General features: G+C 39.5%; 1 protein-coding gene and 1 long non-coding RNA gene across 5 annotated transcripts in view; one reads left to right on the top strand and one right to left on the bottom strand.

The window, feature by feature from the left end:
- Positions 1–15,798: 15,798 nt before the first annotated feature.
- LOC139045110 (uncharacterized) lies at positions 15,799–22,258 on the bottom strand. Its single transcript, XR_011502822.1, has 5 exons — positions 21,716–22,258; positions 20,145–20,239; positions 19,090–19,180; positions 18,813–18,884; positions 15,799–18,295 (listed from the first exon to the last, which is right to left on the bottom strand). It is a non-coding gene; the product is annotated as an uncharacterized lncRNA (long non-coding RNA).
- Positions 22,195–23,062, top strand: part of ACVR1C (activin A receptor type 1C) — a 68,221-nt gene continuing 67,353 nt past the window's right edge. Inside the window, exon 1 of one of the 4 annotated variants that reach the window (XM_014858266.3) lies at positions 22,195–22,658. In XM_014858266.3, coding sequence (XP_014713752.1) covers positions 22,589–22,658 — 70 coding nt within the window. In that variant the 5' untranslated portion in view covers positions 22,195–22,588. The remainder of the gene's footprint in view (positions 22,659–23,062) is intronic. The other 3 variants (XM_070507807.1, XM_070507804.1, XM_070507805.1) reach the window with 3 other exon arrangements.

Here is a 23,062-nt window from a genome sequence, read left to right as displayed (position 1 = left end):
CAATAAAGTGAATATCTTCGTACGCATATCATTTTTAGAGGTGGCCATGTATGTGCAGCGTCACACTTAATTGTGGAATTGTTGGATCGAAGAGTGTGAGGAATTTTATTCTGAAAAATTTTAAATTCAAGCCTCCTGTGGAGAGAAGTTGTACCCACATACTTTTGACCAACAATTTATAAAAAAAATACATTTTCATAATTCATTTTACATAATGCATTTTCCCTTCAACTCGGTCCAACATAGTTTCTCTCTCTTTCTTTCTCTCTTTTATCATGGCCAAACCGGTAGATGAAAATGTAACCTCATTATGATTTTATTTACTATTTTTAAAGATTATCAGTAAGGCTGAACAATAATTCATGTGTTCAAGAACCATCTGTATTAGCCTTTCTATTAATATTTATCTTCCATTTTTCCCAATTTGATTTTTAGACTTTTCCTACTGAGTTATATGAACTCGTTACATTTAAGGCCATTGGTCTTTTATTAGTGATTTTGGTGGCAAATTCCCACCCTGCTTCTTCCAAAAGCTGTCCTCTGTCATTTGACTTTTGGTCATATTTGCAATGCAGTAAGTTTTTATTTTTACATAGCAGAGTGTATCGTCTGTTTTTAGTTGTTTCTGAGTTTTGTTTGATATTTGGAAAGTCCATTTCCTCTTCCAAGCTGTTTAACAAAAATCACTTCATCTTTTTAGCTCTTCAATGCATTATTATTTTTTCTCTCATCTAGATCTTATATCCATCTGGAAATTATTCTATTTCCTTTTCCATATCAAGTTTTGAATCTACTCGTATTGATTTAAAGTTCAGCTTACATCACACAAACACCTCCTTACTAGATTCGAGGACCTTTGCTGCTTCACTAGCCTCCCTCAGTTGTGTTTTGGATATTCTCAAAGAATTATTTCATGAACCATTTGAGGATGAGGCATGATAATTCCTGGGCTATAATCATAGCTTCTGGAGTTGGACAGACTTTGATTTAAATTCTGGCTCTGCTACTTACTAGCTATGGCACCTTCAGAAAATGTGAGGAGATGCTGATGGTCATAGTGGTAGTAGTACCTACATCATAAAGTTGCTGGGAATATTCAATGAGATGATGCACGTCATCTTGGTGCACAGTAAGTGCTTGGCAATGTTAGGCATGATTATCATCATCATTATTAATATAATTATTAATAGTTAATAATGTTATTATTGTTATTATCACTAAAGTCTGTTTGTTGGGTAGAGTCCCATTGAGATAGCTTCCTCTGCTGATCTGGACAGGAGGCTGAGCGATGCCAAAGGGACATACAATGTGAATGGTCATTGTCTAATGTGCTGTCTCTAGACATGCCACTCCCAAAGCCACAAGCTGATAGAGCTGGACTATGTTAACAGGTAGGGAAAGGGCGTGTTCCCTAATGTGCAGTTCACATTGCCACTTGGGCCCCGAAGAGCCTTGCTTACTCCGTGTCCACCCAGTGTTCACGAAGGCTGAAGATCCTCATAACCATCTCATTATCAGATTCAAACCCAAGCTGATAGGCCTGGTGAGTAACATGTGTAGAAAATAAAGAAGCAGATATTTAAAACCATGAGGTAGGTAAAACCTTCCTGGGCATTCACAAAATACAGAAGTCATAAAGGAAAGTGTCAATTGATTTTAATAACTGAAAGTTCAGAATTTCTGTTTAATAGATGTCAAAAGCAAAGTTAAAAGACAATTCTGGGGGCTGGCCTGGTGGTGTAGTGGTTAAGTTTGCGCCCTCTGCTTAGCGGCCAGGGTTCGCAGGTTCGGATCCCTGGCACAGACCTAGCACCGCTGGTCAAGCCACACTGTAGCAGTATCTCATATAAAATAGAGGAACATTGGCACAGATGTTAGCTCAGTGACAATCTTCCGCAAGTAAAAAAAACAAAGGGGGAAGATTGGCAACAGATGTTAGCTCAGGGCCAATCTTCCTCACACGTGCACACACACACACACACACACACACACAAAAGACAATTGTGAACCTGACAAAAAATTTGGAATATATATATGTAAAAAGATATCAGCCTTAATATCTAAAGATTCCATGCAAATTAAGAAAGAAAAAAACAACTAATATAAATTTTAAAAATTATAAATGGTTAATAAACCTGTGAAAAAATGTTCAAAGCAAATTAAAACAGAGATATATTTTTGCCCTTCAGATAGACAAACATTAAAATATTTATAATAGCCAAGATCATGGGTACATTGCAGGCAGAATGCAATTTGGGAGTACCTAAAAAAATTATACTATACATACACTTTGAACCAGCAAATGCCACTCCTAGATATCTTTTTTACATACAGGTGTGCACTAAGATATATGATTAAGGGAATTAATTGCCACGCCATAAAGAAGAAGTTAAAACAATCTAAATATCCATCAATAGAGGAATGGTTGATATGGAACGCTACACAATGGTTAAAAATCATGTGGTAAATTCTGACGAGGAAAGATTTTCCAAACGTATTATATGGAAATCAAGTTTTATACGGAATTCAAGTTATGGAATTATATGGAAAATCAAGTTGTAAAATAAAATGTATAGTGCGATTTCAAAAGTGATAAGAAATTATCCAGACCAAAGTATATATCGTATATATAATTATGTTGAAAAAGGTCTGGAAAAATGCACACCTCATGTTAGAATGGTTCTGATAAGGAGAGTGAAATCCATGAGGGTGGAGCAGTGAGGAGGTAGGAGAGAGAATATGGGAAATTTTCACTTTTCATTCTCCATACCTCTTTGTTGTTTAAAAAGTTTATGACTACAATGTATTCAAGTGTACTTACATAACTAAAACTTTCAAAAATGACATCATGGTTATCCTTACATAGTACTGCTTGCCGTAAAGTTTAATGGAATGATTACGTGTAAAACCTTGCGTAATATAATTTATATTTTTCAGAATACAATTGGAAAACCAATTAGGAGATCACAAATAATCAGGGCGTATAAGAAGATTGCTCACAAACCACTAAATTTAGGACCGGCCTGCCATAGCACATGTTTAAGACAATGCCGAGGTCCTCATTAGAGCTGGAGTCAGGTTATAATGAGGTGATTCTGCTGACAAACTGCACCCAACCCCATCATACTAAATTCTGTGCTGCAGAAAGCAGTGTCACATTCTGAGATGGACTTTCTTTCTCTGCTGCAATCCTACTGAACTTTTGCTCTTTAACATATAAGAAAAACAGTGGCAGAGTGAAACTTCCCTGGTGTCATTAAGATTGTGAAACTGACACAGTTATTTGGCAAAGCTGTTGCACAAGGACATCATTAATCTTTCTTGAAACTTCATGAGAAAGAGATTGATGCCTTAATATCCCTGAATTTTCTGCCTCTGAGACTGGCCCTTTTGATCCGTCATTTGTTTTCCTGCTTTTGACAAAGATGAGGTTATATAAAAAATTTCACTTTCCTCTTCTCTGTACATACTATCTGTATAAACAAAACAAGAGTGAAAACACAATGGTAAACAGCAGTGTTATTCATCTGCAGAAGAAGGGAGACATCAAGGAATGAAGAGGACTGTGACAAAATGGTAAGTGCATGCTCCACCCAAAAGAGGCAGGGCCGTTCATTTCCAGCTAGTTGTTACCGTGTTGGAATGGAAGTCTCGTGGTGCAGTGTTGTGTGCCAGTGTCAGCCTATCAATAACCAATGTGGTGGTTGGACTGGCCCTTGTGGTTCTTAATATGCTTGCAAGAGGGGGGCTGGCCCTGTGGCTGAGTGGTTAAGTTCGCGCGCTCCGCTGCAGGCGGCCCAGTGTTTCGTTGGTTCGAATCCTGGGCGCGGACATGACACTGCTCATCAAACCACGTTGAGGCAGCGTCCCACATACCACAACTAGAAGGACCCACAACGAAGAATATACAACTATGTACCGGGGGGCTTTGGGGAGAAAAAGGAAAAAATCAAAAAAAAAAAAAAAATCAAAAAAAAAAAAATATGCTTGCAAGAGGCCCTTCAGCAATAATCATCAGGAAACTTTGAGAAAATAAAGATTTATTACTCACAAGACCTAGAAATTTCAACCTCACCTGGGGCCACACAACGAAGTCTCTGGTAGAGAGAGAGAGAGTGTGCATGGGCCTGGGGTCCTGCTGTTATTGGGGTCGAAGATGGGAGCCTAGGGTTTCTTGGGTTCACTGTTTATCGGTGAATTTAAAACAAGAGCAGAAATTTAAAGTGACGGTGGTGGCCTAGCTCTTTATCTAGTGGTGTGGCTGGCAATGTGTTTATTTGTGATAGTCATCTTCAAAGTTGATGCCTCCTTGAAATGGATGCCTTGGCAATCAAAACTTAAATCAGGCACTTGCATTACAAAAAGGAGAAAAACCAACAGTCAGAGCTTACATGACATGCAGATTTTCTAATTTTTAAAGAGAAGGAAAATATCCTGATTTTATGTGATTTCCCCCCCAATTTTTATAAATAGGGAAATATAAATATAAAATATAAATACAAAATGTAGCATGTAAAAATTATTTAGCCAACCCTGTGAAACATACGAAAGCCAAATTTAGCTTATGGGCCACCACTTTGCAACTTCGGATTTACGTCATTCCTTTTCCCCTGAGTGCTCTGCATCACAGATTCCCAAACATGGCAGTGCGTAAAGACCACCTGTGGAAATTATTGAAGATATAGACTATCAGGCCTCACTCAGTGTACTAAATTTGAAACTACACTTTTAACAAGCTCCCCTATTGACTGTATAAGCTAGCCCAACAAGAGCTTTTGGCTAGCAGCCCATCAGCTATAACTGGAATGGCAGATGGAATCCATCTTGAATGCAAATTCCAATCCATTAATGGGTGACTGCCTGGAGCACTGATTAGAGGGGGACTGCCAGATTGTGACCTGGTTCAGTGGGGAAAGATTGGTGATCTTTTAGTGATGCCTACCTTGGGCATAGGTGAATGGAAAGATGGTATGTGCACAGGTTGTTTGCTGACTATGGCTCATTTGGTAGGATCTATGCTTCTAAAAATAATATTTAAATCCCTCCATAAAGTGATCCCACTCTCTTCTCTGGTCTCAACATCCACTTTATTCTGCCTCATATGTGCAGCTCCAGCAATATCAAAGTATTTGTTGCTTCCCAACGTATCATTCTCTTCCACTGCTCCGTAGCTTTATTTGTGCCATTTCCATCCCCGACCTCCTCCCTTTCTGGGTGCCTCTTACTTCCTGTTTAGGGCTCAGCTTGGATATCTTCTTCCAGAGGAGGATTTTTCTGACCTCTTCTCCCTTCCTTTTTCATTTCAGGATGGATTAAGTGCCTTGTGCTTCCTTGTAAGTGTCCTAAGAATATCTCCATCATAGCATTTGTTTCATTTTATTAAAATGATCGGATTATACTTGCCATTTCCTCCCTAAACTGGAACCTTTCCCTTCTTGAATATTTTATTCATATATGTATAAATGCACAATGTATTATCAATTATATAACTAAACTACATCTAGGACATCTGCAGTGATGAATTAATATTTATTAAATTGAACTTTGCTATGTTTATTATTTATAAACTTGTAGTATATATGTTTGTAATGAAGACTTATCTTTCTTGCTGAATTACATCTTGCTTAAGGGCAAGGTGCCTGGAAACAAAGACGTTAAAAAGATATTAAAGCATAAAAGCTCCTTACAAATTATCTTATTAATATATTTCCCTTATAATTGTATACAAGAAGAAAATGAGGTTGAGAGAGGAGGGAAGATTATGGGTTAAGATTGGTTTCTGGATTCAGACTGCCTGGGTTCAAATCCTGTCTCCACCACTTCCTAGCTATGCGAACTTAGATGTAAATTCTAAGCTTCAGTTTTCTGATGTGAGAATGATGCCAATAACATTAGGTCCTTAATAGGGATAATATGTTGGTTCAATGAGAAAACCTCTTTTTAACACTTGGTAACATTCCTACCATGTTACAAGCACTAAATAAATGGTGGTTATCATAACAGGTTAAGTAGTTTGCCCTTGAAATACATAGTAGTTAGTGAAACAGCCAGAACAAGAGCCCAAGTTTTCTGACTTCCATTCCAGTTACTTCGACAGCTTAGTTGATCCTCTTCTATGGCAGACTAGATGTTTCCTAGTTGTCACATTGGCCTAGACCCCAAATACCTAAGACTACTGTTTTCTCAGATGAGGATTGTTTTGCTAAAGCCTTTAAAAGTAAGTGCTAGGTGAAGGGAAAGTGTTCTCTAGCAAAAACAAAACAAAATGAGAACAGCAAAAAAATTTGAACTAAATGAATAGACAAATTCCTTTTCTTGCATGTAATATATTATGTAAAGCATTTATAAAAGCCACTGAATACATTTTGAACCAAGTTTGCTTACAATCGTTTAAAAAAATCATCCATGGTGAATTGATGGGAAACATGTCTGGCTGTGTCCTCTCAATGACACTGTGCTTATAAAATGGTGAGTACTTGCGAGTCCTTACTAAAATCATGACAATTATTTGAGCCATAGTCATTGTGAATAGTGTGAATAAATTATTCTTCTAAACCTTGTGGCATTTCGTATGTTGAAGTTCTTGTTTTTAAATGAGTTGTTCAGGATTCTCATTAATCTGAAGAAAATAAGGAATATTTCACTATTACAGTATGGCAACCAGTTGTGCATCTCTTTGGCTCTGTCACGCGTCAACAAGGCTACATTCTGAGAAGTGCATCATTAGGTGATTTGGTCACTGTGCGAACATCATAGAGTGTACTTACACAAACCTGGATGGTATAGCCTACTACACACCTAGGCTACATGGTACTAATCTTACGGGACAATGGTCATATGTGCAGTCCAAAACATCATCTATGTTGACCAAAACATCGTTATGTGGGGCATGACTACACAGAATGTTCTGTTTGATGTAATTTCTGGCATCCATTTCCTTGCCTTGCCTACAATATCCTCTCTCAAGGCTTCTAGTATCATTTCATGTTAGCCATACTCACTGGAAATCAATTAATTTAACCATATAATCAAACAAATCAGTTTTTAATATATACTATTTTTTAAATTAATCAGTTTTAAAGGATATGATCAAATATCTTTGGATAATTCTAGCCTTGAAGCTGACAGAAATCATTCTGTTTTTACTGAAAACAGTAATGCTTAATTACAGGTTTAGATCAATGTATGGTAGGAACCTAAATCCTTTTTAAAAAGGGATGTATGCTATTTGTACAGAGTTGACATTGGCATGGTACCTTGGTTCTTCATGACAATGTGATCAACCAAACCAACACTGAGACTGCCCACCTCCAGTTTCCTTGTTAATGAATAAGAACTGTGTTATATGCCCACCACTAGGTGAATAATGGGGAGTGACTGGGACCAATTACAATTCATCCTATGGGGCTGGACACATTGTAATCAACAAATCAGAAAGAAGGGGGAATGAGTGATGGGAAAGTAACCGACAGTGTGTAGTGTATGTTATGTCACATCTAGAAATCAGTTCAAAGAACAGATCCTAGTGCTAGGATGATCAGTGTTGTTTCACGCCAAGGACGGCATTCCTAATGATCAGGCATTCACGTTCATAAACAGCTTGGACAATAAAAGATGCACAAAAGCAATAACTGTTATGAATTTAGTTGTGATAGTAAGATGCATTCTATTGAACGACTGCTCTTGCATTTATGCATTTATAAGATATATTTAGAAAAACTTCTATTATTTCAGGCCATGCTAGTTAATAAAGAGGTTTTAGTTAATAAATAAGATTAGCATTACACCAAGAGGTTCAGTAAATACTAGTTGTTCCCAAACCAGGCTGTGAGTCTGAATCACACGGGTTTTAGAAATTCCAAGGGGCTATGCGGTAGCTGAAGTGCATTAGTGTGAACAATAGAATGGTCCAAGGTATTTGTAATTTGAACAATAAAAAAGCCTAGAGACATTTTGTGACCTATAGAGTTCAGAGTAACAATATATAAAACAAACACGCCTGCCCTGAGTACATTGGTATTCTTAAGGGGTGATTAAAGTGTGGTCAGGTGTGAGTAGAAATCTTCATTAAAAAGATGGAACAAACCAACTTGTGTTTGCCTCTATCCAGTGGTTTTTAACTTTCTCAGTTCAAGGGCTTCATTGAGAATTTGAACAAGGTTATGGAACGATTCCCAGAGAGATGCACATTTGCATATTCACTCAATGTTTTGAATATTAATAACCTCTTCTCCAATGTTCTTGGTCCTATTAGAAAAACTGAAGCAGCATAGCTAAAAATTAACAATAGATACCATTAATTGAATCCTTACCAGTTTTCCAAGTTCCACCTAGCTCTATTGAATGAAAAGCTTCACTGGCTCAAAAATACACGATTTTATAAAATTCTTTCATTGTTTCTGATGACATTAACCGGATCCCTCCTGGTTAGTCAGTCTATTCTTTATCATAACACTCATAAGGGGCCTGATTTGTTTGCAGTCCAAATATTAAGTAATTATTTGAGCTAAGAAATTCATGGCTGTAATGTAAGCATTGAACGTTAAAAACAAAATTCATGATACCAAATCAAAGAGAAAATAGCAATGGTGTGAGCTGGACATGGTTTTTATTTGAGTCATGTAAATGATAAACACATTAGCATGGCACAGCTTCAGAAAGCAAAGCTCATTGACCCCTAGGTCCACAGGTCTCATCTTCAACCCTAATTTTGCAAGACTTTTGGAAGTTTTCCAATTCCTAAAGCTTTTAAATTTTCATGCCGTTTCAATAAATTCTTGGTTGTGTGGAAGGAGACTCTTTCAAGTGTCCAGAATGGTTCTGAATCGGGAAAAGAATAAAACAAGCCATGTCTCATGTCTAGCAACAACCAAAAAAGAATCTTTGAATATGATGCAATAAACACCATGGAGAAGAGTTAAGATTTGGAGATTTACCCTCATTGGTTGTTTGGGCAACAAAAAAGAATATTCTTATTGCAAATGCTAATTTTAAAAAGGACAAAAATGGGGAATCTGGTTTAGGCAAGAAAAGGACAGTAGAGGCCTGGGTGAAATAACTCAGGGAACAGAAAAAGAGAAAGTAGCCCCAAACAGGGAAGCAGTGATAACTGCCAGCATTATGGGAGGGATTTTAAAGTAATTTTGCATAGCTCAGTAATCTACCTGGGAGGTTTTCTATCATTTGTTGTGTTAATATATCTTTGACCCATCCAAGGATCTATCAGGTGGGTCAGGCACATTAAGGTCAACAACGGAGTGTCCAGAAACAGAATCAGATTAATATAAGAGCTTAGTGACATTTAGTGACCACTAAATGAGGCCACTATTGTTTCTTAGAGAAACAACATATAAGATAAATACGTGCCCTGATCTCTTGAGCGCCCTGTCAAAATGGAGAGTGAGGAACAGAGGCTGAGTCAGTACCTTCAGAAAGAACAGAGCTAATTTATGTTTGTTTTCTTGCAGTGGTCTTTACATCTTTCACTCGTGGACCTCACTGAAAATCTGAAAAAAGACTATATATACCCTTCCTAGAGCAATGCACATAGAAGCATAGTGTTTTGTGGATCGATCACCACTTTGCTAATGTTCTTGGTGATACAGGGAAATGGAAACAACATGACTAGTAATAATAGCTCCAATTAGTTATTAATTAATTAAGCTAATAATAACTAATAGCTACTATTAATTAAGCCTTTACTATGTTAAAGGCATTGTGCTAAGCCCTTTATATACATTATCTCATTTAATCCTCCTCTTGATGCAATGAAGTAAACAATATTATTGACCCCATTTTACAGATGAGAAAACTGAGGCTTAGGGAAGTTAAGTAGCTTGCTTGAAGCTCTACAGCTGGCAAGTGGCAGAGCCTGGACTCAGACTGAGGTCTGTCTGAGGCCAGAGCATATACTCTTTTTTTTTTAAAGACTGGCACCTGAGCTAACAGCTGTTGTCCATCTTTTCTTCTTCTTCTTCTTCTTCTTCTCCCCAAAGCCCCCCAGTACATAGCTGTATATTCTAGTTGTGAGTGCCTCTGGTTGTGCTGTGTGGGACGCTGCCTCAGCATGGCCTGATGAGCTGTGCCATGTCCACACTAAGGATCCGAACCAGGGAAACCCTGGGCCGCAAACCGGAGCGCACCAACTTAAGCACTCAGCCATGGGGCCGGCCCACAGAGCATATACTTTTAAACACTCCTTTATACTACCTCTAATTTTTTTAATTTAATTTTTTATAGGCACTTAAGATCCCATATTCCAAGCTGGGCTCTAAAAGATTAGTGAGCCTGCTGAATTTATATGCTACGTTGTTTGTGTGTGTGTGTGTGGGTGGGTGGGGGTGTGTGTGTGTATCTATGCTATGTTTGTTTTTCTGGAGATCCAGAGCTTTAATCAGATTCCTTTGGGATATTTCATCTACAGTAGTGGAGAGTCCGTCATCTAGTGATGCCAGATTTTTAGCTACGGATTAAGTTAGGTCATCACAGAGCCACGTGTTTGGGCCACATTGATCATCTTCCCTCCACTTCTCTCACCTCACAAAATTGCTCCTATTGAGCTGTTTTTGGAATTATGTCTTGAATGAAGACTACTGCCAGAAATAGCTATATAAAATCTACTACCACATTTACATTAGGGATATTTTTGAGTGTATTTTTAAATATATCCTTCAACGTCTTCTAAACAAACCCCAAGCAATAAATTACCTTTGGAGGAAAGAAAAAACATCTTTCTTTAAAGAATGTAATGGTGTACCCCTTTACTTAGAAGTCAAAATTTCAGACTCAAAGTCGCAATCCGGCTTTGGTACTTGTCTAGAGGTCTTTGGCCTATATTTGCATTTGACCTTTCCCTCAGTCATAGCCATCTACTCCAGTTTGTATTTTTTCTTGTTTTGAATATGTATATTTCATTCCATGTATTCTTGTAAGGCATCTCAGATTCTTTATGGAACACAGAAGAATGTAAACTAAAAATTTAGCTTTTTCAAACCTTCTTCTTTTTCTGCAGCTCCATGCCTAAGAAGGAGGCAGAGCTTTAAAATCCTGTAGAAATTTGTTCTTTTGATACCTTAACCTTCAAAGATACAAGGAAATGATCCCCAGTTAGGGTTATACAGCAGACTGAAATAATACAATCACCTCCAGTGACATTTTTCTTTCTATTGACTTAGCAGAGGACTGCATCCTGCTTCCCTTCCCCCCTGTAAATACTCATCTCAGGCAAAAATGGATTTTTTTCATTCATGATCGGATTTTCTGAGAAATAGCTGTTATGCAGCTATATTGTGTTGTGAATCAAATGAGAGCCATATGGTTTAAACCTTGGATTTGAAGGGGCAAAGTTCTCTTTCACTTGTGTACACTTGAGTATATGATCAAAAGATCAACACGCCAGCACAGGGGTTGGGCAATGTAGTGGTATTTAGGCGTAGCGTCAACATTTTTCTCAGGAAAAAACTTTGGATTTTCTCAAGTAGTTACAATCAGTAACTGGTTAAAATTCAAAGCCTTACCTTACAGAATATGACTCTTGAAAACATTTTAAGTTGGATTGAACCAGTTGTGAGCTTTGCTAGGAGACTATAAAAAAATCAGGAAAAAGCTTAAGACAGCTTCAGTGACTGTCTGGTCTGAAAACATGTATCCGGAAAATCTTATCCACAGCCTTGGTTTCAGTTACCCCCTGCATACCAAGAGAACTCTCAAATTTTTGCTTCTAGCCAAAACTAATCTTGTAAGTCCTAAACCTATATATCTAACTACTGGCTCCTCAGCTCTAGTTGGGTGTCTCACAGTCATTTGGAACTCAACATCTAAGTGGAATTCATACACATCCAACCTGACTCTTCTCAGTGTTTGCTCTCTGAGTGCACAGCATCTCTGCCCACCCAGTGCAGACATCAGAACCCTGAGGGTTACCTTGAGTCATTCCTCTCCTTTCCCGTCTCCTCCTCCCTCAGTACAATTCCCTTCTATCGTCCCTGCCAAAACTGGTTCCTGCCAGAAATCTTTTTTCACCCAGATGACTTAATAATCCTCCCAGCTAGTGACCTAGATTTCACTCTTGCCTAGGCACAGCCCATTCTCCACATTAGAAGCTACAGTGATATTTTAACGTTACGATCTGATTTTATTTAAATTTTTCAGTGACTTCCCATTACTTTAAAAATTAAGACCTAAATCCTTAACGTGGCCTAAAAGGTACCCCCCTGAGCTGAATATTTTTTCAGACTCATCTCTAGCACTTTCCACACTGGCGTTATTCAGGTTCCTCTAAAACCAAGTGCTTTCTTGCGTTGAGTCCTTCAAACACACAAACACTCACACACAACACCTAACTACTTTCTGTTCTACTTTCAAGCTCTGCTCAACACACTTCCTAACAGACACTTTCCCTGTTACCTCTGACCGATTCAACCTATTATAATTTTTATAGTATCCTATATGTGCCCTTTCAAATACTGATCAAATTTAATTAATTATATAAGTAGATGTTTAACATCTTTTTGTTTGACATAAATTTCATGACAAGTGGATGACATTTCTCTTTTCACACTACATACTCAGTATATGGCACAGTGCACGGCACAAAGTAGGAATTGAATGGATTAAGTGACAAGTGGTGTGCCAGCTGCCTGAGTTAGGTGTAAGATGCCAATCAGTTACATGATTTTACCTCGTGGAAATTATTAAAAATTAATGTTACTAACTATTTCTATGTCATTTTGGGAGAAGACAATTCTAAACACAATTTTTGGCAAAAACTAGGAAAGAAGAGGATGGGTCTTTACATTTATCGAGTGCTTACAATGTAAAAGGGCTTTAAAACATCATGTTACTAATTCTAGTGTAAGTCTCAGAATTTCCCGGTGAGAATTCATGAGAAAGGAAATGGAGACCCAAGGACTAACTTGACCATAGTTACACAGTTATCAAATGGCAGAGATGACAATAACTCAAATGTCTCAACAAAATAAGTCCATTTTTTTGAAACAACAGGACCAAATTTATCTTCTTGTGTATTATAGGACTACGGAATAATACCTTCCAAGTTGTAGGCATTAAATAAATATTTCTGAGTAATTATGTTGATTTAGTTAGATTTTTATTAACAAAAGGACATGCTGGGATCTAGGTCTGTTTGACTCAAGTGTCAAGAAGCCATTTCTATCACGTAATGGTCACTCCACTTATGGGATGAATGAAGAAAAGACAGCAATTAGCAGTAGTGTTTTGATATAAACACTAAAGATGTATTAATAGCACAGAAAACTTAAAGCTTAAGTGAAACTTTGGGGGTTTGTGGAAGCAGTCTTAATCAAATCAAGATAGAAAATAGCAAGTTTTCTATCTGCTCCTATGCTATGTGTTATTGGGTACTTCGACCTTCAAAGTTTATGAAAGAGTATTAAAAAACCCTTGTTCTCCATTTCATTTATCCTAAGGACATAAGAGCTTGTTAGATGTGTCTGTACTATAGCACGACATGTTCCAGGACTCTTGAAGAAGCAGATGACAACATGTTGTTCACTTCTCTGCCTCTCTCTCATTTTCTGGGCTTGGTCTTTTAAGAGATAGCTGCAGCAGGGTAATGGATAGGCCAATCTCCTCAGGCAAACTCCTCTTTGGTGCCTTTGAGTGCGGACTTGACTATCAAGCATCCACAAAGAGAGAAATCTGGCATTGCAGTGAATTGGGTCCCTTGCCACGGTGTGTGTGTGTGCATGTGTGTGTCTCCTTTGGTGTTTCTTTGCTCTGGATTCTGACATGGTTCTCCTGTGACGTGCAAGGCCACACCGACATGGGTGGGAGGAGAGTGAGGGGTCTTCCTTGCAAGAGTCGGATATTCTTGGAGTCAGTGTGGTGAAGAGGTGTTCATTCTTGAGAATGAACATGTAGAAGTTAGGCTTTAAAAAGGCAAGAGGGAATGTTTGTTGCTCTTTGGGGTCAGCCTCCCCCTTGTAAAGGATGACCTTTGCTGAATGGGCCACAGGGAAATGAGCCTGGAGCTGGGTGGAAATGCCTTTAGGAGACCACAAGACAAAACACGAGCAAATGATATTTTATGAACTGTGCTGCCTGGTTGTATGTTCCTATCTGGTTTTGTTTCCCTTTTCGTTCTATCTGGGCTTTAAGTGGAGTTTGTTTAAACGCTTCGCCCCGTGTCAATTCTAGTACTAGGAATTTAGAGAACAGTTGTGTTCTACATTTGAGCTGGAGTATTACAGGGTGAACATTTTCTACTTGTGTCCCTGTGTGCCAACTCTCTGGGCCCATGTGTTAATAGCAGAATTGATTATTGAAAAGTCTATCCATCCACCTCTTCCCCACACGACAATATTTCTCCATTGAAACCTCAGAAAATATTAGACTTGATTTATTAAGCCAGACTCTGGTCTCCTTAGAGGAATATCTTTAGTGTCTTCTTTACATAAGATTTCAAGTTTCTCCATAGTCCTCAGATTTCTCCCTGATCATGTTGCTGTTATCTGAAAGTCATTTAAGAAAAAAATTTTTCTTCCAAAAAAGGCTTAAAGGCACAATATACAAATACCCGGGTATAGTAGTAGCCTGAGAGAATTTTGTTCATTCTGAAATATAATTTATCAACCAATAAGCATAGGATTTCATAACCTTTCTTGTTTGAATGGGAGGGATGGGTCAGAGACTAGGAGCCCTTTGTGTAGGACAGAGGGAGCAAAAGGGTGGGAAAGAAGACAGCTTAGAAATATCAAAGACCATGTGGGGTTACTTTGCCTTTTCTCTTAGATGAGGCATATGTACTTTCAACTGGATATTGGGACAACAGGTCCTGCTCCAACTCCTTCTGCCCTGTGTGAGGAGTGGCAAGCTATGAGACAACTAGGTTTTCAATGAAGGACCAAGTATTCAGTGACTTTTTTCCCCCAGCCATAGCAGAGTTTCTTAAGGAGAATCTGATTGCCAGAGAATTCACAAACAGAGGTACCACTGTATTTTACATCTCCACACAATAAATAAGAAGGGGAAACCAAGAAAATAATGTACTCCCTGTTCCAAAATGTTATGGTTTGCTATATAGTTAATAATTCGAATTTAGGAGTCATCTCAAAGGAAATGAGTGGGTTGATAATGACTTACTGTGAGCTTTTAAGAGTACAGACACATTCGGGGGCCCTTATCACAAGAAAAGAACCCCACTTGGCGGCAGGATAGTAAAAGCTATAGGTCACACAGACAATCCAACAGGAAATGATTGAGTTGGGATTTTATAGAGATCTCCCAGCATCTCACCTTCTCACCACTCTTAAATTTGCACCTCTGGAGCTTGGGCAGTTGTGCTTTCCATCATTGTTCTCTTCAGTTTCTTGCCCTGTTAGGTTCTAGAAGAACCTCTGACTTTTGAGTTTAAGGACAACTGACTTACTCTGAGGAGATAGAAAAGGATTATTTTTGCTAAGTATTTTTGAGGGCTTTTGTCATTTGCAATCTTTTTTATTTTGTACATTTTATGTTTTACATTTTGTTTTGAAAAACAAGGAGAACCAAGGCCCTGCCAGACAAATAAACAGGGAAATAGAAAGGAACAAGGACAATCATGTGGCCCCTTTCATTTGGGAATAGGTCACTCATGGCCACCAATATTTGCACATAAACTGCATTTATCACCATGGCAGAAAAGGAAAACAAAGATCAAACATTTTCCAAACAATTTCACCAACAGCAGTACTAAATCCTTGCAAATTTTAATTATATTCAAGTATTCTACACTCTTATTTCTCACACAAGTGATTAAAAAATCTACTCCTTGTATTTGTCCAACTTTTTTTAAAATTCAAAAGACTTCCATGTAATGTTTATCTCATTATCAAAGGTTTTGTGCATGGGAAAATAGTATCATGCCCATTTTGTGATAACAATAGTATTAACACGTTTTCATAACAATCTAAAAGCATTCCATTCACAAAATAAGTCTTGGAGGTACATTTCTCCATTTTATAGGTGAAGAATATAAAATGTGGTAAAGTTGTGGCTAAATAAGGCTGATGGGAGGTCTGAAGCCTCAATTTCTAACTGTAACTTTGAAAAGATTAGGTAATTTGCCCAAATTCTGGAAAAGTGAGATTAGAATCCTGGGCTTCTGGATCCCAGTTTGTCATTCCTTTTGGACCAGTAGCACTTTTGAACATTCATCCTATTTGGAGGGAATTCCCCACCTTGTGAATCCTTACTTCTCTTTATAAAAGCCTGCTGCTCCGTTCCCAAGCCACCTTGAAGCTACAGTTAGAGTGCAGAAAGCCACAGCTGGTGTTCAGATGCAGCAGTTGGAGAGGTTCTAGAAGAATCATCCACTGTCCAGCCTCAGGGTGTTGATGGTGCAAGATGCACTGTCTGTGCCCAGTGGAAGGATGGGGCACAGCATCTCTGAGGTCTGTAGTAGCATGTGGCATGCTGTCCCCGGCTGTGTAACTCCCAAGCCTGGTTCACGGGCTTTTCTGGAGAAGCTATAAGCTATTTAGCATTCTTTAATAAATTTAATTCCCACTTACACTTATTAAGGTAAATTTATTTTCTTTGCGATTAAAAACCTTGACTGATATAGAGCTCAAGTTTCTTTTTACAGAGATGGCTTAGCCCCCAAGTCAGAAAATTCCGTAACGAACATTCTTTGGTCACTTTTAAGGTTTACTCATTCTCAGTTTTAGCGTTCACGCTCATTAGCTATACTTTACCCAAACTACCATCTGTGGTTGGACAATGTGAATACAAAGGACGTGAACACCTAGTTATAAAAATGCTGCTGTTGTTGAGCTAATTTATTTATTCAACACAGCGTTGATGTGTGGGGAGCAGAGGGAAAGATGGAGATACACTTGGGAAAATCAGGTTGAGGATCTTAAATGTCATTTACTCACTCATTCAACAAGTATTTATTGAGTGCTTACTATGTGCCAAGCTGATTTCAGATGCCAATGTTAGACCTGCTAGTGTTAGAACTGGCCATATGTCTTAGATAGCTCTCAGTGATATGCTCATATTAGTGCTATAAAAAGGTTCCTCTGGCTGAAGGGTTGGCAGGAATAGATTGCAGAAGAGTGAACCTCAAGGAAGGGACACCAGTTAGGAGGCTTTTTTGACATTTCAAGTAACAGAAGATGATAATCTGACATAGGATAGTGCCAGAGAGGTGGAAAGAAGTGAAAAAACTTGAGAGATTTTTATAAAAGTTAGAATCAATAGAAACTGCTGATTTATTGGAGGTAAACGATGAGACAGAGGGAAGAGATAAAGAAAAAATCCAAAGTATCTGGCTTGAGTGGTGACAATTACTGAGAAGTAGGACAGGAGGAGGAACAGGTTTGAGGAGCAGCTTCTGTTGTACAAATTGGTTTCGACCACTTTTGGGTTGTATAGAGAGAAATGACAGTAGGACATACAAATCCAGAGTTTGGGAGTAAGATCAAGGCTAGTGATGGAGATTTGGGGGTCTTGAGCACATAACACAGAAATAAACACTGAAGTCATGGGAAGGGATGAGGTCACCTAGGGAGAATGTAGAGAAATGAGCTAGTGTAGTAGTTCTAAAGGTGTGCTTCAGGGCCCCCTGTGTGTTCTCAAGACCTTCTGGGGGTCTACGAGGTGAAAACTACCTCTGTAGGTAATACTAAAATGTAATTTGTCTTTTCCACTCTCATTCTGGCACAAAGAGACAATGGAACTTTTCAGAGGCTACATGGTGTGTAATGAGGTCATCTCTTAGAAGGCTAATGGAATTTGTGCTTTTGTATTCCTTTGTTTTAAGAATTTATCAATGTAAATTTCTAACATTGTAAATGTTGATAGATATAACTCAACATAAGCTTTCTGGGGTCCTTGGAATTTCTGAAATGTAAAGGGGTCATGATATAAAAAAGTTTGAGAACCAGTATGCTAGAGAATTTAGCCTTAATTCTATAGGCAAGGGTGATCATTAAAGATTTGAGGGCAGGGGAGAACATAATCAGAGTCATGTTAATAGAAAGTTGTTCTGATGGCAGCCTTGAGGTTACATTATGATGGGGATAACATGAAGCTGTGGAGATGATTTAGCTGGTAATTACAACAACTCAGTATGTTGTTACTTGGGGCTTGGACTATGGAAATAACAGTGTGAATGACAATGGACAACATGAAAGAAAAATAAATGTGACCTTATTATTGACTGAATATGGGTTGCTATTGAAGAGACAAAAGGAGTAAAAGTCTTGCTTCTCCTACCATTTCAAGCACAGGAAAAATCCTTGACATTCAGTGAGGATTCATGAGATGAGCACTGTCCAACAAAAATAATAATGAGAGTCACATAATAATTCTAAGTTTTCTAATAGCTACATTAAAAAAATGAAATTAATTTTTTTTTGATGAGGAAGATTGTCCCTGAGCTAACATCTGTGCCAATCTTCCTCTGTTTTGTTATGTGGGATGCTGCCACAGCATGCCTTGATGAGTGGTGTGTAGGTCCATTCCTGGGATCCGAACCCGCAGGGCTGCTGAAGTGGAGCATGTAAACTTAACCACTATGCCACCCAGATGGTTCATGCAGTGAAATTAATTTTAATAATTTATTTCATTTAACCTAATATATTCAAAATATTATCATTTCAACATGATATTCAACAAGTGAAACTGAGAGTCCCCAATGCAAAGATTTCTGGGATTAAGAGATGAGATGAGTGGAGACGAGTGATTCTTTAGGGGGGATGTGAGTTTAGGGAAGGAAAAATTCAGTAAAATGAGAAAAGATTAGACCTTGATAGTATACAGCAAATTATCATAGTATGCCTCCTCACCATATGCTCATTCCATGATAAGTTCACGTTCCAAGATGAAACAAGAAATTAAGATGCATGGCATGGCAGATTCTGGAAAGGATAATAATAAAAGAAACCCATATGATAAAAAAATCCCAGTCATTTTTAAAGTTCAACAAACAGTCATTTTGAAAGTTCACTTATTACACACATTTATTTGCCTTATTAATTTGGAATGTTATTCTGAAATTGTATCAAATTTTTACAGTTTAAAGTCCCAATATCTGCTTCCCTTAGTTATGCAAGATTTTCTTACCCAAAATCTGTTTTGCTGATGAACTCCTCAGTTATTTGTTGTTTTTGTTTTGTTTTCATTATGAGAATCCAGGAGTCATGATGTAACGTTGCTATGGTAACGAATATGTACAAATAGATGATTAAGGGTGGGGGGAAGGTTAAATCTTGAGAAAAACATTTGCACGTAAATTTCTTTCCAATGAAATTTAAAAAAACTCTCATGTAAATCTTTTTTCTGTTATGAACAGAAACATGAAAGATGTATTATATCACATCTTGAACAATGCATTTGTATTGCTTATATTAAATAACAGGAGTCACTTAGTATGCTCCAAAGAGTATTTTCTTAATAATAGTTCATTTAAAAAGATATTGAGGGACTGGCCCCATGGCCGAGTGGTTAAGTTCACGCGCTCTGCTGCAGGCGGCCCAGTGTTTCGCTGGTTCAAATCCTGGGCGCGGACATGGCACTGCTCATCAAACCACGCTGAGGCAGCGTCCCATATGCCACAACTAGAAGGACCCACAAGGAGGAATATACAACTATGTACTGGGGTGCTTTGGGGAGAAAAAGGAAAAAAACAAAAAATCTTTTTTAAAAAAAGATATTGGATTAAGACTGGATTAATTTCCATAGGAGTGTTTGCGTGTGTGTATAAATAAAGAATATTCCTAAGTAAAATTTGGGACACATAAGGATGAAGGTCTTTTCTTGGTTGTTATGAAGATGGCATTAAGGACTCAAGCATATAAGAAATATTTAAAGTTGCCTAAGAATATACTTTGCCCGCTATTGGGATTCAATACATTGAGAGTGGTTAACTTCAAAGCTTCCATAGTATTGATATTGGAAGAAGAACATGCATAAGAGGACAGAGGGAAATAGTATTTGAAGATGTAGTTTAAAAGAATCCTACAGATTAAGTACTTAGATTTTTTTACATATTAACCTTTTTTTGTTGCGTTACAGAACTTTGCACTAAGAACTCAAAACATCCTGCTTCCTTCATTGGCTGGTCATATGTTGATTGGCACGGCACCTAATAACTCTTGGTTTTTTTATACTGTACTTACGGCAAAGGTAATGATCTCTGCCATCTGATGAGGACTGCACCGTCCAATAAAGAAATAATGCGAGCCACATATGTAATTCAGAATTTTCTAGTAGTCTTATTAAAAAGCAAAAAGAAATAGGTGAAATTAATTTTAGTAATATATTTCATTTAACCCAGTATGTCCAAAATATTATTTCAAAATGTAAGCAATATAAAAATTATTAATGATATACTTCACATTCTTATTTTGTACTAAGTTTTTGAAAGCCAGTGTGTATTTTGTACTTACAGCGCATGTCAACTTGGACTAGACACATTTCAAGTGCTTACTATCCATATGTGACTGGCAAATACCATACCATGTGGATAGCAGATACCACAGCGGACAATGCACTGCTGGACTAAGAGGAAAGGGTTGAGTTTGTTTAGAATGTTGAAGTTATTCAACAGCCGACTTCTCAGGATAATAACCTTGCTTTCTTTAGAAGATGAGAGCTTTCCAACTTGCAGGGACATTGCTTACTGCATTCAAGAGACAAAATAAATATGTGGGGAGTACATACCTGACATGAGTGTAATGCCTTATGATTTGACAGTGTGTTCACATTCACTGCCTTTTTTAACCCCGATCATGATTCTAAGAAATTGGGAGGGATGACGGTCCATTTATTTTTGAGGAAGGCGGCCCACAGAGGACACTAAGTTTTGCTCTTTCAGCACCAAATCTCATGATCCAATGGTAGATCACAATCTAGGTACAGTTACCAAATAATAAGCAAGCCAAGTCAGCCAAAATATAATGTGTCCTAGCATTTTCTTGCCTTTTTTTAAAAAAAGCATCTGTTTTGTGGGTGTCTGGAAGGGCTCAGGCTTGTCCCACATCTCCATTTTTTTTTGTTGTTTGCTTGGATCCAGAATAAAATGAGAACAAAGTCTTTTTATGCTTAGAAATGTTTTGATTCATCCAAGGTGGTGGTGATGGGTTGAGAGCCTCAGGACTGTCACAGTCATGCATCAAAGTCCAACAAACATCCTACCTCCAATACTGTGGCCCTTTGATGGTAAAGGTAATTGTATACACCATTCCACCATAGGTCTTTCCTAGACCTCAGAAAGAACATTCGCCTTATTTAGAGCTGAGCTGGGTGAAGCAAGTAATATCTCTTACTCTAAAGCAATTAATTTAAATGACAATCACTTTTCAAGGAGGCCCATAACAGTAGCGATAACACCAGTATTGGATTCTCGGCTTTTTGTGTTGTGCAGGTTAAAAGAATCCCATTCACTTTGGTGTATAGGCTATATACGTGGATTGAATTTAGGCTAATTTCTATTCATTGGTAACGTTGCCCTTACATTTTCAATCATAATCCACCTGGGAAGCACACCTATTTGATAATAAGCCTCCAGGGACTTAAACAATACTCAAACAAGTTTCTAATATATTACTTTAAATCATTCTTCACCTCCCCTTAATCCGTGTATATAATCCCCCCTCCCCCACTGTCTCCCTCTCCCTCCCCCGCGTCCAGTTTTTCAATTGCTGAAATTGTAGCTGCAGAGATAGCTTCCATAGGTCGGGGCCTCTACCTCCAAACCTGGATTACATATGGCAGACGATCACATCACCTGGCGCAGGTGGTCTAGCCTTGGTAGCCATTCATAGAGTGGAGAGTCGCTGGAAGGCATCAGACAAGAAATGAAGTTTGTTAAACCAAAGCTTTAGGTAGCCGATTCGGTCGGACAGCTGGTTATTTCCAAGGCTGGACAGAGAGGGCGCCCTTCCACAGACGCACGCACAGCCAGGATGTGGTGGTGGGACGACACGGGGAGGAATACCAGGGGTGTCTCATGGCTCAGTCTAGTTAGAAAATCTTTAGGGCACTGGACCACAAACGAATGTCAAGCGATCTGGACGGCTGGATCTTCCGTAGGAGACTAGAGAGCGGACCACCAAGAAGCAATTGCTGCAGGGTTTAAGTTTCCCTAAAGTCTCAGCAGGGCTTTCCCTCCTGTCCCAACCCACCCCCACGGTATCCAGTCTTGGGGTTCCGCGCCATCCCACCCCGTTCCTTCCCCCCAGCTCTAGGTGATCTCACTGCCTTGCCATCGGGCTGCCTTTGCCCGCCTGCCGGGCAGCGCCAGGCCCGGGGCGGCTGTGAGAGGGCGCAGGGGGCGGAGGCGCGGCAGGGGCGGGCTCTGTCGCCCCCGCCCCCGCCCCCCTCCCAGCGCGGCTGCTGGGGCCAGTGGCAGGAGCGCCGCGCACCGCCCGCCGCGGGGGGCGTGGGATGGGGGAGACAGAGGAGGGGGGCACACGCGCCGATTAGAGCCAACCGCACACTTCAAAAAGGTGTCAGGGCTGTGCTTGCCTCCCGCGCCCCGGGAACTTCAAAGCGGCCCGCGCTGTCCCGGCCCCGTCGCTCCGCTCCGGGGCCTCGCAGCCCCGGCAGCCGCCTGGTGGCCATGACCCGAGCGCTGCACGCCGCGCTCCGCCAGGCTCTCCTGCTGATCGCCGCCGCCGCGCTCTCGGCAGGTAGGATGGGCGCCCCTTCCCCCGCGCCCGGAGGGTGGGAGTCGGGGGCGCTCTGCAGTGGGCGCTGGGGTAGGGGCAGAAGGTGCTCCGCCGCGGGGCCGAGTGGGAAGCGCCTGTTGGATTGAGGGGGCGCGGGATAGGGCGCAGCGTGGGCCCCTGAGTCTGGCAGCTGTAGGGGTAGACAGGTGTGTTGGGGACGAAGACACCAGGAGGAGGGAAAAAGCGACAGAGATGAAGGGGTATGAGTATTATGAGTGAGATGGGTGACAGATTGGGGGCAGTTTGCCGCGGCGGGAGTAGGAGAGCGTGTTTGTAGGTGTGCGCAGGGCTGGGCATTGGGTGGCACCATGAGTTTACTCTGCAGGGGCTTCGGGGACCCTCTGTGCCGAGCTCCGGAAGCTGAA

The sequence above is a fragment of the Equus asinus genome, chromosome 4, assembly GCF_041296235.1.
Source record: "Equus asinus isolate D_3611 breed Donkey chromosome 4, EquAss-T2T_v2, whole genome shotgun sequence".
Lineage (NCBI taxonomy): Eukaryota > Metazoa > Chordata > Mammalia > Perissodactyla > Equidae > Equus > Equus asinus.
This window is presented reverse-complemented; position numbering and strand designations above follow the sequence as displayed.